The following is a 16508-nucleotide window of genomic DNA, read 5'->3' as shown; positions in this document are numbered from 1 at the left end:
AAGAGGAAGTGGGGAGAGAGAGAGGGAGGGAGGGAGGGAGGGAGACATAGTGGTTTGCAACCCATGACAGGGGATGGAGCCCACAACATGGCTGTGTGCCCTGACGGGAATCAAACCCACAACCTTTCAGTGTATGGGATAATGCTCCAACCAAAGGAGCCATCCAGCCAGGACATTTTTTTTTCTTATAATCACTTCTTTCCAGTCTTCTCCAAGGATGGGTAAATAGGAAAAAAAAGCTTATTTGGAGCCCTTTAATTTTGGGGAACTTGTGAAACTGGAAAAGCCCATGTTCATGCTGCCTGGCACTTACCAGACTCAATGAGCAGAGACAGAGATTAAATAAAGCGCCCCTTTGTGGGTGCTTTATTCAGATGGCCGGTGATCTGAGAAGACAGCGGGTTTGTACCCTAACAGATGGTCTTAAATTCCATATTGAAAAGACCCTTTTTATAAGGAGAAGAAAAGTGGAGGTAAGGGCTTCAGGGGAAAATTAATCAGATAAAAGCCACAGCTTTCCTTCATCCGTGTCCTGGGCAGTGGACACGTCGCTCTGAAGTACGAGGCTCAGACACCACCTGGATTGCTTGCAGTCCTCCTGAGGCACAGAGGTGGGACTGCTCATGGTCTCCTGGAACTGGGGTAGGTCATACCTTCGGTTCCTGAAACAGTGGCTTTTACATGCGGTGATTACTAAGCTTATTAGCTATCACCTAAACTAAAATTTTCCAAATCTCGAGCCCCCATCACCTCAGTTTGGCCCATTCAGCCTTTGGTAATGCTGTACTAAAACCTTCGTTTTAACACAGTGTCCATTTTATTTATCCCCATTTTAATTTTATTTTTAAACTAAAGGTTTCCACACTGGTAGTTTCCACTCTGGTGAAAAGAGTTCCATGACTCATCTTTCTCTTTAATTCAACCATATTAATATTTTTAAAGAGTTTATTTATTTTTAGAGAGAGGGAAAGGAAAAGATAGAGTGGGAGAGAAACTTCAATGTGTGATTGCCTCTCACATGCCCCCAACTGGAGGCTTGGCCTGCAACCCAGGCATGTGCCCTGACTGCAACCCAGGCAATCAAACCGCTATCCTTTGGTTCCCACGTCCCCTCAGTCCATCGACCTACACCAACCAGGGATCAGCCATATTAATATTTAAAAGTAGGTATCTCATTCTGTTTATTTGATTTGAAAGCTCTTGTTTTTGAAGTGCACACCAGAGCAAACCTGCTTTCCCAGTCTGAGCGGTCCCGGATTTGCTTTAACAGTTTATTCAAACACCAGGCTTTTGGGGAGCTTTCCCCTTTGCTTTCTTAGCACTTGCTTTCCCACCGAGGTAGACTTCTGCAGTTAGGGACTGCTTTTTCAGCACAGGGGAGATACTATATCCTCCACTCATCCAAGGAAGACATTTGTCTTCTACTCTTCTTAAAGAAGAGCCAACCTAGCGCTGAAGCCATCACGTCCCACGCTCGGCACTCGCAGCCGGCTCCGGCGGAACCGGCTGGCGGGGTCACCGCTGATTGACTTCGGTCCTGGCTAAGAGCAGCAGGGCCTCCGGCGGGCAGCGAAGAGTGATAGGCTCAAGGAAATCCTTCTCCGCGCTAATTGGTGGAGCCCACAGGGCTGGCTCCGCCTCTGCCTTCTCTTCTCTGCTACCCGAAGAGATGGCGACCACCGCTTGGCTGCTGGGGCGGCGCATGACGAGCTGGAGGCTGCAGACGTCGCTGTCGCCGCTCGTCTGCCTCGTTTCCCAGCGGGCCCACTCGCTGTTGCCGGTGGACGATGAGATCAACGGGCTAAACGAGGAACAGAAGGAGGTAGGGAGCCTGACCCTTTCCCCAGCCCCAAGGCGTCCTGGCCTGGCCCCCGCTGCCAGCTTCGTGGTTTGCCTGACAGACCCCTGCCCAGCGGGAAAGGAGTCAGGCAGGAAAGCTCCTGGGAGACTGATGGTGTTTTGGTGGAGGACTGGCAGGGGCCACCCGTATGTGGCAGAAACGTCCTCAATCTGTCTGAAGTCTGTTTACATTTGAACACGAAGGCTGTGGTTGTCAAACAGGTTAATGATTATCCCCAGCAGATCTTTTTGAGGTACACGCTTTCGGAGTTTTTTAATGCAGTGTGATCAGACCCCACAGAGCCCGATCACAAAGTTGAGCAAAATACGTGAAAGATGTCATTACAGATGGAGCTGAACCAGAGCACTGTCAGAAGGGAGGAGACTGTTCTCTCGGACACAGCTCCCCACACCCCCACGAACATGATTTTCCCGTGGCAACAGCCAGCCCATGCCAGTGCCTCCCAGAACTCCAAGGCCTGTTTGTGTTTACAGACTGCGGGCAGAGGTTTAAACCACCCTGGAAAACTAGAAGTCAATTCTAGTCCTCAGATTTTCCTGCCAAGAAGGGTTTCTGATCTCTTTGAGTAAAACCTTTATATATTTTAATTAAGGAATGAATTAATTTTTAGAGAGAGGATGAAGTGAGAAAGAGAGGGAGAGAAACATCTGTTTCCTCTCCTATGCACCGTACCAGGGACGTGACCTGCAACCCAGGCGTGTTCCCTAATTGGGAATCAAACCAGGGACCTTTGGCTTTGGAGGAGTAATCCCTTTTGGGCAGAAAAGAGCCTAACAGGCAGGCTCCTGGGACTGAAGAGGGCACAGTGCGGCCTCGGCCTCGGGAGGGGAGGGACTGGAAGAGCGAGGGTACTGGGGAAAGTTGGGTCAGTGAGGGTCAGCTCATGTAGGACCTTGGCCTTCTGAGTACAAAGGAAAGCCATAGAATGATTTTACGCAGGGGAGTGACGTGTTAAAAAAATCATCTTCCAGCTATCTGTACTTAGGACCTCAAGACAGAGGGGTGAAGGCCTGACTGGGATGGCTCAGGTGGTTCCACGAAGCGGGGGCTTGCTGGTTTAGTTCCTGGTCAGAGTCCATGCCAGGCACATGCCTGGGTTTCGGGACATTTCCCAGTTGGGGTGTGTGTGGGAGGCAGCTGATGGATGTTTCTCTCCCTCTCTTTTTCCTTCCTTTCCCTTCTCTCTAAAAATAAATAAAATCTTTTTAAAAAAAATAAAAAGAAAGAGGGATGAGTCTGTCTGTGAGGAAATATAAACAAAGTGCTTCTAAGTTTCAGTCGGATGCTGTTTGGTGAGGTATCTTGGGGCCTGTTTGCCTGAACGAGTCCTCAGTTGAGGAGGTGCCCTGAAGACAGTGGGCAATAATTACTGTTTAAGAGATTATCTGTGTCCACCTCTCTTCCTCCAGCTTCGTCAGACCATGGCTAAGTTCCTTCAGAATCATCTAGCCCCCCACGCCCAGGAGATTGATCGAAGCAATGAATTCAAGAATCTTCGAGTGAGTCCTAAGGCCTACACTGAGGGGCAGAGGGGCAGTTTGGGAGCTGGTCTGGGAGAGACACTGCAGCCTAAAAGAGCTCATACAATCTTCTAGTAAACGAAACCTCCTTAAGGCTGCAGCTCCTTTCTGTGGAGCATTTGGGTCTGTTGCTCCAGGGGTCCAGGTACCTGTCACTGGCTGCCTTCTCACAACTCATTGCACTCACTCCACTGTGTTGATAGGAGTTTTGGAAGCAGCTGGGGAACCTGGGAGTCCTGGGCATCACAGCCCCTGGTGAGTATCATTTCCTTCCCTAAACAGAACTTTTCTTGCATGCCCTTTAATACCAGTCCCAAAAGAATTATGAAAGGAATGGAAAGGTTGTGCTCAACGGAACCTAGAACTTCCTCCCCCTTGGTTCTGGGAAAGCACCCACTGACTGTCAGCCCTTCCATTTCTTTAGGCTGTGACATTGAAAAGGCAAAGAGATTAGGCCACTGTGGCTCACTTAGATCAGGGTCACTTGGACTCTTGAAGTCCGCATGCTTAGTAAGCTCCCCCAAGTGACTGCAGGAGCCGTGTTAGTACCTAGTCCAGTCCCTAAGCCCTGCCCTACCAATAGAACATCTAGGCATACAGGTTGGCCCTGGGGCTCATTTGGGAACAGATGATGGTGTGGAGGAGAGGGACGCCTGTCTGAGCCTACACATGAGGTGGCCAGACGATGTGTTCAATATACTGCCCCTAGGCCTGTCCTGTGTCCCCTACTACTTGTGGGTCTTACTATTTGTTTTCAGGGATAAAGGACAGGGAGCTGGTGGGCTCTGATTTGGATGTTGGCGTCTGAAGGAGAGGCCCAGCCTGGCTTACAGTATATAAAAACAGATGAGCCTGCGGCTCCACCAGCTAAAGCCTGGATGGCACACTCTGCTTTGGCTTATATTCACTGGGCACTGGAGTAGAGGTGGAACATAACACACTTCTTCCTATACCTTCCCCTCTCCACCTGGAGACAGTTCTTGGATTTGAACTGATCATAGAAAGTTACATCATGAGTAATAATAAAATGAAGCCACTTAAAAATTAATTTAGGCCACCTTAATAGAAAAAGATAAGGGGAAAGCCACTAGGAACTTCAAAACAAGACTCTTTCTTCCACTGTTTCTTGAAGGTTCATGAACCACCATAGACAATATGCTTCTGAATCAGATGGAATTTAATAGAAGAAAGAGGTAGTTAGAAATGAGCATCTTGGAATGAAAGCCACATATGAGTTCTGGTTTCTGCATGGCTGTCCTGGTGGCTGTTTCCATGTCATCCACCCTGTGAGCTTTGCTTCCTGGAATTGCAGGGCTTTGGATGAGCCTGACTTCTTGGTCAGAGTGCACGTGTGCAGAGGGTCTCACTAGGGTTTACCCGAACAGCAGGGGAGGGGGTGGGTACCTGGTGCCCCAGGTACCACTTTGGTTTTGGATCTACTGCCGAGGAAAAGGCACATTTTTAGGAGGAGTTCTGAAATTCCCTACCAGCATCTCTTCTGCCCTCTGCCTCGCTGCCCTCCAGATTTTGTCTCAGGCTGTGGCTCTCCTGTTCCCTGTTATTAATCTTGCTTTTTTTATGTTACTTTTTAAATTACATTTTGTTGATTATGCTGTTACAGTTGTCCTGATCTTTTCCCTCTGCCCCCCTCCACCCAGCACCTCCTACTCCCTCAGGGAAACCCCCCACAATTGTTCACGACCATGGGTCATGTGTATATGCCCTCTAGCTACTCCATTTCCTATACTGTACTTTACATCCCTATGGCTATTTTGTAACTACCTATTTGTACTTTTAATCCCTTCATCTCTTCACTAATTCCCCCACATCCCCCTCCCAACTTGCAACCTTCTAGTAACTTCTTTTCTCTTGCTTTTAAGAGTTTCTCTTTATTTTTAACCTTTGGCCTTTTAATAATGATGTGTGTGCAGTGGGCCTCTTTGCATCCATCATGATTGAGTCTCTGTGCTTCTTGGACTTGCATGTCTATTTCTTTTTCCTTCACAAAATTAGGAAGTTTTTTCTCTATTTTTTCCGCTAGATTTCCAATTTATTGCTCTTTCTCTTCTCTTTCTGGCCCTTCTTTGAGGTGAAGGTTGGGCCTCTTAAAGTTGCCCCAGAGGCTGTTTATACTATCCTCCCTTTGGGTTTTTTTTTCTTCTTGTTCTGTGTGGTTGTTTTTTGCTTCCTTATGTTCCAAATCATTGATTTGATTCAGGGCTTCATCCACTGTACTGTTGTTTCCCTGTAAATTGTTCTTTATTTCAGTTAGTATATCCTTCATTTCTGATTGGGTCTTTTTTATGCTGCTGAGGTCCTCTCTAAGTTCCTTGAGCATCCTTATAACCAGTGTTTTGAACTCTGCACCTGATAGGTTACTTATCTCCATTTCGTTTAATTCTTTTTTTAGAGTCTTGTTCTGTTTTTTCATTTGGACCATATGTCTTTGCCTTCTCATTTTTGGCAGCCTCCCTGTGTTTGTTTCTGTGTATTAGGTAGAGCTGCTTTGACTCCCTGTCTTGGTAGTGTGGCCTAATGTAGTAGGTGCCCTGTAGGGTCCACTGGCACACCCTCCCCTATCACCCAAGCTGGGTACTTGAGGTGTGCCCTCTGTGTGGGCTGAGTACACCCTCCTCTTGTAGTTGAGCCTTGGTTGCTGTTGGCAGATGAGTGGGCGGGATTTACCCAGGCCAGTGAGCTGCAAGGACTGGCTGTGACCACTGACCACCGACCTACACCCTCCACGGAGGATTAGCTGTGCAGGGGCAGGGTGGTGTTGCTCCGACGTGGTCTGTAGCTGTCCACTGGGTGTTTGGCCCTGGGGTTTCCCAGGTGGTGCAGGCCATGGTCAGACCCCACCAGTGTTTCGTCTGGGCACCCTGCCTGAGCTGTAAAGCGATCTGAGATGGCTGCTACTTGTGTTGGGCTTTACATTCCCAGGTGAAGCCAAGCTGTGACTGTAATCTGGTTGTCGCTAGAGCTCACAGAGGCCAGCTTTGGCTTATTTGATAGGATTTAGGAGCCAAGACCAGCCATTTTGTGGGAAAGTATCTTGGGTCAGACCGAGCCTCTTGGGATCTCCAAGATGGGCCACACAGTGTTGGCCAGGTTGGTAGTGTCTCAGATATGGCACCACTAGTGCCCTCCAAGCTGCCACCCGGTGCTGGAGCTCAGAGGGAGGGAGTCTGAGTAGGTGAGTCCATGTGTGGGTTCCCACACTGCTCAGGGTTCTAGCAGCCTCCTCCACTGACTCAACTGTTTTTCGCAGCCAGAAGGGGACTTATCTTCCTGGTCTGGGGGACCTAGTGTGGTCTGGGACTCCTCATTCCTAAGATATCCTTCCTGAATTTTTATCCACGTGGGTGTGGGGCCAGCCTGTTCCGAATCTGCACCCTTCCCACCAGTCTGGATGGATGTGGTTTCTTCAATTCCATCGTTGTCAGACTTCCATTTAGCTTGATTTCTGACATTCCCGAGTAATGGTTGTTCTATCTTTTAGTGTATTTTTGAAATGATTGTGTGAAGAGTTGAGCCATTTCTGCCTATGTCGCCATCTTGACTGACGCCTTGCTTTTTTATTTTTTAACATTTTTCATTGAGATATAGTTGACGTGTGACATTGTGTAAGTTGAAGGTGTGTAGCGTGTTGATAATTCAAACCTATGCTATGAAAACCTCACCTTCCTCCGACCTTTTACACCATCCTTTGCTTCGAGTCTGTTCTTTGTGCTTTGATCTTCCCTCTTTGTGTTTCTTGGTTGAACTCCAGGTCCTCTCTGTTCATCTTCCTCTGCACTTCTGTCGCTTTCCACATAGTGGGTACTCCGTTCTGTTGTCTTCACGAGAAGGTATGTCTGGGGTAAAGCAGGAGCTGTAATGACTTTTCAGAACCACACCTCGGCTGACAGAGGCAGCAGACAAAACCAGTTCTGCGTGTTCGTAAGCAGAGTCCCTGGCCTCAGCCCGTTGACTTTGTTAGTGGGGGGCGTGGTCTAGGTGCTATAAAGGTCTTTCTGTGTTGTCAGTAAATGTTAGGTTCCTGTCAATGTCCTGGTTTAACCTGGGCTGCCTTTTCTGCTCCCCTGAACAACCTCCACTCCCAGTCCAGTATGGTGGCTCTGGCCTGGGCTACCTGGAGCATGTGCTGGTGATGGAGGAGATATCCCGAGCTTCTGGAGCGGTGGGACTCAGTTATTGTGCCCACTCCAACCTCTGCGTCAATCAAATTGTTCGCAATGGAAATGAGGCCCAGAAGGAGAAGTACCTCCCCAAGGTGAGGAAATGGGAATGGAGAAACACGCTGATCTCCCCGCGCTACCTCCGACCTCCAGGCACTCTCCCCTGGTCCCCTGGTGGCAGGCTGTCAGGCTTGCCCTCTGTAGCTTGCTGCCTTGAACCAGATATGATTAGGAAGGGATCAGGGGTTTGCTTTCAAATGCTTTAGTCAAAAAAAGTAAAAATAGGGCCTGACCTCCTGAATTCATTGGTGGACAACATCTGCAGAGAGCTCGAAGAAACAGAAGACTAGGACTTGCTTCCTATGCAAAAGGGATAGGAAAAGGAGGAATATTTTCAGCCTTGTAGATGCTGGACTTGCCTTGTAACACTTAACCAACACCCTAATCGTAGAAGTTTGAAGGGGTGTCGTATGAACAGGCAAGAAGCGCCTGTCGGTACTTCTGAAGTCATAACCAGGCCCTCTGGGGTTTTCCTTGCAGCTGATCAGTGGTGAGCACATCGGAGCCCTGGCCATGAGTGAGCCCAATGCTGGCTCTGATGTTGTCTCCATGAAGCTAAAAGCAGAAAAGAAAGGTGAGGCCTTTCTGGACTCAGGAGCTGAAATGGACAGAAGGACAGACCTTGTCAGGGTGAGGGAGCAATCATTGGGGGTGCCCTCTGCTAGACTGACAGGACTGTGTCCGGCTGGGCAGCTTCCCGCTTAGCGGGTCAGTGGACTGGCCGGCTGAGGCAGGCCAACGCTGCTGCTGTTTAGTAGCCAAGTTCCTGTCCTTAGGCGATGACTACATCCTGAACGGCAACAAGTTCTGGATCACCAACGGCCCCGATGCCGATGTCCTTATTGTCTACGCCAAGACAGATCTGGCTGCTGTGCCAGCTTCTCGGGGCATCACAGCCTTCCTCGTGGAGAAGGTGAGTGCAGGCCTGGTGCACGGTGGGAGGCCCTTGTCCGCCGACAGTGGTGCCAGAGGTAGATCCCTTCGGCTGACTGCAAACCACAGTCAATCCCCTGTGTTCTGCCCAGGCTCCCTGGGGTGGGAGTGAGGCGGGCGCGCCAGCAGACTGAAAGGAGAGTGGCCAAAAAGTGGAGTGTAAGGAGGGTGGGTCAAGTTCGAGAGCAGTGGAGCCGGCCCCCAGGCTGGGAAGATACAGACTGAAAGGAGACACCTGGATTTGACAGTGAAGGTGTCTTTAGGGGCTGTGAGAGTGGAAGCGAGTACAGACTGATTGAAGCCTGCACCTTTTGAATTTTGACGATAAAGGCCAGAGGGAGACAGAGCAGAAGTTAGAATGAAAATTTGGGAGTTTGAGTGTGTTTTTAAGAATGGGAGAGAACTGAGCCAATTTTTAAGGAAAGTTTAAGGAAAATAGGAGAGGGAGGACTTAGGATGTGTGCAAATCACAATGGAGAGTTGAGGGAGGAGAGGTGAGGCTGGTTACAGGTGATGGGGGAGGGACCTCTGCTTTGTGACCTTGAGGTGGAAGGCCGGGGCACCTGTGAGGGCTGGGTGCCGCAGGGGTGAGGGAATGGGCGGACAGTTTCATGGATTAGTGTTGTAAACGTTCATAATACCCTCCCTAGGGAGAGGGAGAAGGTGGCTGACTAGGAGTGGAAGGCCAGAGAAGTGAGTAGCCCAGAGGGCCTGGCTGAGATGGAAACGTCAGGGCTGTGTAATGCCACTCCTGTCAGCCAGGAGGTTCGGGGAGCTGCTCGTGCTGCTCTGGGCACTTAACCGCGCTGCCTCCGATTAGCCCAGGTCACAGCACACAGGTGGTTGAATTGATCCCGGCTGGGATCAATTAGCTACAGATGGCTGAGGAACAAAGGGCCAAAGGAATCGAATGGGCTGGTGAGAATGTCCTTGAAGGGATTTCCCTGAGGAAAGGAAACAAGCGGAAGGGTCAGGCGGGCCCCAGGGATCAGGCATTTGAGGAAGAAGTGCTCCCGTGAGAAGTGGGGAGAAGGCCAGCGAGCAGAGAGAAGCTAGGGCCTGGGTGGGGTGCTAGGGCTGGAGCTTCCAGGGGTCCAGCAGTCGTGTACAGGTGGGGGCCCTGGGAGTAGAATGCTGGGGTGCCACACAGGCACTGGGACTTGATGGGAAGGTGGGCGTTTTGCAGGGATCTTCCCCTTACCAGACCCCCTCGGGGCCTGGTCTGTAATCAAGGCCACCTTTTGTTTCTGTAAAGAACATGCCTGGCTTCAGCACCTCCAAGAAGCTGGACAAGCTGGGGATGAGGGGCTCTAATACCTGTGAACTAGTCTTTGAAGACTGTAAGGTTCCTGGTGAGTGTCTGAGAAAGGGTTCACCCCTGTGCTGACCCCTTCATAAGCTGAGAAAGCCCATCTCTGGGTTAGAGAGACTCCCCATTGTTAACTCACCAATGACTGGCGGCTAGAGGGTGGGGGTGGGGGTGGTTGGGCCCGCCCCTGCTCCAGCCCTCACACAGGGGACTCTGGGGCTGCTTCGGGCAGCTTTTTTCCCTGTGTGCCCAGCTGTGGCAGCAGTGAGCGGTGGTGCTTGCGTGTGGAAAGCACAGTGTGCTTGCTGGGCTTGGAACGGAAAGATAAGATCTGCCCTTGCCCATTACTCTCCTCCAGACGCATCCTTGTCGGTGCTTTTCCCTGTACAGCCAGCGTGAGGTATTCATTAACAAAGCTTAAACACTTTCCATATACACTGATGGAAGCTGGACTCAGTGAAGGAAAGGCAATTCAGTTTGAGCATATTCTCCCCTGAAGTGTAGCTGAAAATGCGATATTGTCCCGCAAACCCTTCATGTGCTAATGAGACCACAGACACAGGTTTGATCACCCACTAGGTTTGTTCTGCACCCACCCACAGGCCAGCCCCTCACCGTCTTGATCCATCTTCCGAGAAAAGTGCGCTTTGGTTACAAGGTACATCACGGGAGTGAGGGTCAGTACAGGCCCATCTTTGTAAGCAGGAGAACACTCCAAGGGTCCTGGTTTCATGGGGGAAGAGGGGCTCAGCAGTTCTGTCACTGGTACTGAATGGCCCATCTCCTGGGCAGTGACTTTTCCAGGGACCACCCTTGAAAGGTAGGAGATGGATGATACTGGACCAGAGCAGGCTCAGCCTCTGGGGAAGAGTAATTATGGATTACTAACAAGGGCAAGTAATTATGTTATTACTAACAAGTAATAACAAGGGCAAAAAAGCTCGGAAGGGTTTGGCTGACTTCTAGACCAAATTAGCTTTTCTTCTTTCCCATCCAAAGCAGTGGAAGAGGAGAAGGAGATCTAAGGATCGGCCTTTGTATCTGATCCTGTGGATGGTGGGGGCGGGGTCTATCTAGCAAACTCTGCTTCTGACTGAAGGTGGCAAACTCCACCCTTTTCTCTCACCCAGGACACCCTAATTGAAGGTCAGGTGGCATTCTGTTTTATGTTTTTAAATTTTTATTTGATTTTGGAGAGAGGAAGTAAGAGAAACATCGATTTGTTGTTCCATTTATGCATTTATTGGTTGATTTTTTAAAAGATTTATTTATTTATTTTTAGAGAGAGGGGGAAGGAGAGAAAGAAACATCAATCAGTTGCCTCTTACATGTCCCGAACTGGGAACCCAGCCCACAACCCAGGCACATGTTCTGGCTGGAGATCAAACTGCCGAGTCTTTGATTCACAGGGCAGTGCTCAGTCCACTGAGCTACACCAGCCAGGGCTCATTGGCTGATTCTTGTATGTGCCCTGACAGGGGTGGAACCCACAGCCTTGATGTATCTGTACAGTGCTCTAACCAGCTGAGCTCCCTGGTCAGGGCCAGGAGTGTTTTCTTTCTTTTTTTTTTAAAGATTTTATTTATTTATCTTAGAGGGGAAGGGAAGGAGAGAGAGAGAGAGAGAGAGAGAAATATCAATGTATGGTTGCCTCTCATGCGTCCCCTGTCAGGAACTGGGAACTGGCCTGCAACCCAGGCATGTGCCCCGACTGGGAATCGAACCTCGATCGTGTGGTTCTCGGGAGTGTTTTCTTTTTAATGTGGTTAAATCTATCAACTGTTTTTTGTGTGTGTGGTTTCTGGGATTTAGTAGTAGATAAAAAAAGGTCTTCCCGCCCCGGCTGGTGTACCTCAGTGAATTGAGCATGGTCCTGGGTAGCAAAGGGTCGCCGGTTCGATTCCCAGTCAGGGCACATGCCTAGGTTGCAGGCCAGGTCCCGAGTAGGGGACACATGAGAGGCAGTCACACACTGATGTTTCTCTCCCACTCCTTCCCTTCCCCTTTTTCTAAAAATAAATAAATAAAATATTTTTAAAAAAAGATCTTCCCACTTTCAAAGAGGAGCTCTAAGCACCCAAGCTACCTGGCCAGGGCCATGTGACACATGGTAATCCCTTGTGTGAGAGTCCTCGCACCAAATGCAGTAGCTTTTATAAAAGTGGGACGTCTGTGGACATCCCTTGCCCCTCTGACCGGCACTTTTCCTGGCAGCTGAAAACATCTTGGGCCATCTAAGTAAAGGCGTCTACGTGCTGATGAGTGGGCTGGACCTGGAGCGGCTGGTGCTGGCTGGTGGACCCCTGGGGTGAGTGTGTGGCAGGGGGCGGAGCAGGGCGGGGTCGGGGAGTGGCTGGGCTTTCAGCCTCCTTGGCAAGCGCTGCCTTGGCAAACAGCAGCTGCAGCTTTCCCTGTGGGGGCCAAGGGGGGGCCGCCTCCTGGCCAGTATACCTTCTGTCCTGGAGATAAAAAGAACCTCCTCCTCTGTGTAATTTCTTCACGATAAAGGGAAAGACCAGTTGAAAGACAGACAGAGGCCTGAGGAGCAATACTGCTTAGTCACGTGGGAAGTGAAAAAAGTACACCCAGGCTCTAAGGCCCCACTCAGTACACAGGGTCCGTGTAAGCCCTGGGCTGTCAGCGCATGGCTGAGCAGGGGCAACAAGTGTCCTCCCTCTCCCTTCCGCCACCCTAGAACTCCAGCTCCTCGTCTCACTGAGCTGCCCGCCCCCCAGACTTTCCACACTGGCGTTTTGCCACCCCAGCGGCAGCTGGGGGACAGTGAGGCACCACCCAGCGTCTTTCTCCTTCTACCAGGCTCATGCAGGCCGTCCTGGACCACACCATCCCCTATCTGCACACCAGAGAAGCCTTTGGCCAGAAGATCGGCCACTTCCAGGTGAGTGGAATGCTTTGCTGAAACGTGCTCTTTCATTGGATATGAGTTTTCTTTAACAAATGAGTACACAGGAAGTGCTCTTTGGGGCAGTTACTATCCTTCCCCAGCGAAAAGAGTTTGACTGCTTGGAACGCAGGCTTCTTCAGCTTGCTACTTGGCTTTGGAAGTTGTCTGGAAGTTCTTCACATCACCTCACTTCCTGTGTGAGTTGAAGGAAGGAGGCGTTTTTGTAAGGTTGGAGGGTGAGGCATGCCAGTTCGGGGAGGCCTGGGGAAAGGGGAATGGCACTTCTAGTCAAACTTTCTGGCCTGAAGACCTTTAGGATTAATGAGGTCGGTGGAGGCGGAAGGCCATTCGGGGTGCAGCAGCCACCCTCTGGCCTCAACTCCGGACCTGCTACCAACTCTGTCATCCTAGGCGAGCCCTTCAGCTCCCTGTGCCCTGATGTTCTCATTCTGGCTGTCAGGCTGCCGATCTGCTTTCGGCAACTAGGGGGAGTGTCTGAGAGGAATGTAGCTCCAGCATGTTGACTTGTGACCTCCTTGTGTGCCCAGCTGATGCAGGGGAAGATGGCCGACATGTACACCCGCCTTACGGCATGTCGACAATATGTCTACAATGTCGCCAAGGCCTGCGATGAGGGCCACTTCACTGCCAAGGTAAGGGCCTGCCCAAACAGTGGCAGTGGGCGGCTGCTGGGCCCTGCTGACCTGCGGCCTCCTCCCACAGGACTGTGCAGGTGTGATTCTTTACTCAGCTGAGTGCGCCGTGCAGGTGGCCCTGGACGGCATTCAGTGTTTCGGTGAGCGGCTCCCACTCTCAGGGCTTCCCTTGCTCCCAGAGCCTGTGGCTGCCTCCAGAAGGAGGTTTCCTCTCCCCGCCTCACTCAGAGCTGCCGCTGAGCTGGCGGCCCTCGGCTCCTTCTGCCCCAGTTACTGGGAGAACATGGAAAGGCAAATGAGAAAATTACTGGAGGCTACAAATTGCTATTTCTTTCAGCAACACCCCCCTATACCCTCCCCACCTAGTCCTGTGGACGCTGGGAAGTGAGAGGGAGAGAGGTGCCTCAGAGGTAGGACAGCCTTGTTTCAAAGATGCACAGACTCGAGCCAGATGGCCTGGGTTTAAATTCCTGGCCTTACCACTGACCAGTTTTGTGACTTTCGCAAATTACTTCACTTCTCTGGGGCTGTCACCCACTAAGTGCAATGCAGTATCTCCTTGTCCCCTTCTCCACACTTGCCAGTGGTCCTCTCCCCACCTGCCTGCTCTCCTCTGCACTGTGGGTGGCCTTCCAACCCCTTGTCCACTGTCCTTCCAGGTAAGGTATTCCCCATGCCCCACCCGCTCACCACCTTTTGCTGGTGCCCTTTAATTAGTCTCTCCTCCTCTTGCCTGTTTCTGTATCCTTGGCCTTCTGTTTTCTTCCCTTGCTTTGCCCACAGCCCATCACTTTTCCTGTTGTTCTTTCTTCTCTGCCCAAACCCCGGCTACAGGTGGCAATGGCTACATCAACGACTTTCCCATGGGCCGCTTTCTGCGAGATGCCAAGCTGTATGAGATTGGAGCTGGGACCAGTGAGGTCAGGCGACTGGTCATTGGCAGAGCCTTCAATGCAGACTTCCACTAACCCCAAGACCTTCACCCCTCTTCCCAGCACCTAGAGGCCTCTTTTTGGAAGCAGAGGTGTGGCAAGTCCTGCTGCTTGGCTGCCAACCACTGTGGGCCTCAGAGCCAGACCAGCCAGCCAGCCAGCCCAGAAAAAAGCATTCAGTGGCTTAAAATGGACACAACAGGAAGCATCCTGGGTTTTCTGGGGTTATTGGGATGGGCTTTGGTGACCCTGTGCACTTGCTCTTTAACTTCCAAGCCTGATGCACCCACCTTCCAGGGTGGTCTCGTGGGGGGTGGGCAGGCAGTCACGTCTTTTTCTTGGATGAGTATCTGGCGGGAAGCCCCCTGCTCATCTGCTTGAACTTGGTAGTCTCTTCCAAGGGGAACCCCCTAAAAAAACCCTGGCCTTTATTTCTGCCAATTTCTAGAGGCACCAGTCCCCAGCAGCTTGTGAGCAGGCACCCGCTCAGCACAGCCCCTGCATCTCTCCAAGGGCTTCCTTCTTTAAGGCTGACATCCCACCATTTTGGGGTGGAGTTCTGGAAATGGGCATCTCAGAACACGCGTACCACCCAGAGTCTGCAGTGGGGCAGAAGTTGGCACGCTCGTAAAGGATCCGCTTGGCACTGGCCTCTGGCAGCACCTCTGAGTCCTCTGGCACCGCTGTGCCACCACTACCCCCGGTCCTGGCCATGTGACAACCTGCAGCTGATGGGCAGCAGGCCTGCGTTGGCTGGCTCCACTCCAGCCAAGGCTGCCTGCATGCATTTCTCTGGACGCCCTATGGCTAATTTTGTTACAACTGCACAGCGGCTGCTGCCATTTTGTGTTAAACATATCATGAAGCAGACCCATCTGCTTCTACACTGGCCGTTGACTTGCTACCACCTCCTGTCTGGCTCCAGCCCATGTCCTTAGTGGCTGGTCCACGTCCTGCTCCTGCCCTCCAGTCTCCTCATGGGTGGAAGGGGGATGTGAGTGGAGTCAGTGCCTAGGACAGGAGAGGTCTTAGCCTCCCTTTTCCAAATCTCCAGGGATTTTTAAAAGGAAGGTGGAAGCCCGGAATGGTAAGAGTCTTGGAGCTAGAAGAAAGCTCATAAAATTTTGGGAAACCATCCCCATGTTTTTTTAAAAGATCAAGACAATTAGATTTTTCCAAGGTCAGAGCTGGAGCTCGAATCCAGAGCAGCGGAAATGGGGGTTCTGAAAATGCCCTCCTGGGGCCCCACTGCGCGGCTGTGTGGATGCAGCTTGGGGAGGACCAGGTTTGGGTCGTTCCATCCCATGTGTGTTCTCTGAAGAGAGAGCTGGTTTTCTTGGCTCTCAGCCCAGCGATGCCTCTTCTAATTTGGGTCCTGGCATGTAGCCAAGTGCTCTTCCATACCCACCCCAGCCCAGCTGCAGTCTGATGGGGAAAAGACCCAGGGCTTGTTGGCGCTGACCCTTCACTTCTCCACTCTGCCTCTTGCTGTTGGATGAATGTGGCTAAAATGGTCTTGTTGGGTTTTACATATAGTTAGACAACCAGCCTGGAGATATTCAGAATGGGCTGTTTTATCCAGTCAAGGTGAGTTAGAAGGCCTGCCACAAACTTGGGGAAAATTGATTGTTCTCCTGATGCTATATGTGAAAAAAATGTGTTTTAAAATAAAGCCAGCTCTGGCTAGTGTGGCTCAATGGATTGAGTATCAGCCTGTGAACCAAAGTATCACTGGTTCGATTCTCGGTTAGGGCACATGCCTGGGTTGCAGGCCAGGTCCCCGGTGGGGGGCACACAAGAGGCAACCACACATTGATGTTTCTTTCCATCTTTCTCTTTCCTTTCCCCTCTCTCTAACAATAAATAAATAAACATTAAAAAAATAAAGCCAAAAAGAAAAGTGTAGCCTGAGTTATGAGTGGAAGAGCCAGGGGCCCTTCCACCTTGGTTGTTTTGGGAGTTTTCGGTTGTTAGAGACACTGTGCGACTCTGGAGCACCAGCTGCCAGCCCTCCTCCTTCCAGGGGCTGCCTCTAATTCCACTCCAGTTTCGGCAGGTTGCACTATCAGCCCAGGCTCCCTGTTGACTACCTTCCCTGCTTTCCAACTGCTTGCTCTGTGGGGTGGTAATAGACGCTAAGGAAATGGTTCTCCA

General features: G+C 50.9%; 1 protein-coding gene across 4 annotated transcripts; it reads left to right on the top strand.

Moving 5' to 3' along the window:
• The first annotated feature begins 1650 nt into the window (after positions 1-1650).
• IVD (isovaleryl-CoA dehydrogenase) lies at positions 1651-16051 on the top strand. 4 transcript variants are annotated; one of them, XM_037056076.1, is made up of 13 exons: positions 1926-2061; positions 2188-2426; positions 3271-3360; positions 3585-3636; positions 7485-7654; positions 8100-8193; positions 8396-8532; positions 9808-9904; positions 12076-12169; positions 12679-12760; positions 13315-13419; positions 13490-13562; positions 14257-16051. In XM_037056076.1, exons 3-13 carry the CDS (start codon positions 3283-3285, stop codon positions 14388-14390), a joined length of 1116 nt encoding a protein of 371 aa, XP_036911971.1. In that variant the 5' UTR covers positions 1926-2061; positions 2188-2426; positions 3271-3282; the 3' UTR covers positions 14391-16051. The 4 variants fall into 4 exon arrangements, with proteins under 4 accessions (XP_036911970.1, XP_036911971.1, XP_036911972.1 ...); XM_037056075.1 differs by lacking the exons at positions 1926-2061; positions 2188-2426 and adding an exon at positions 1651-1822; XM_037056077.1 differs by lacking the exon at positions 1926-2061 and having other exon boundaries at positions 2178-2426.
• Positions 16052-16508: the final 457 nt, after the last annotated feature.

The sequence above is a fragment of the Sturnira hondurensis genome, unplaced genomic scaffold (assembly GCF_014824575.4).
Source record: "Sturnira hondurensis isolate 20B ecotype Veracruz unplaced genomic scaffold, ASM1482457v3 Scaffold0008782, whole genome shotgun sequence".
NCBI lineage: Eukaryota > Metazoa > Chordata > Mammalia > Chiroptera > Phyllostomidae > Sturnira > Sturnira hondurensis.
Note: the sequence above shows the minus strand (reverse complement) of the source record. Positions and strands in the feature narration are given on the sequence as shown.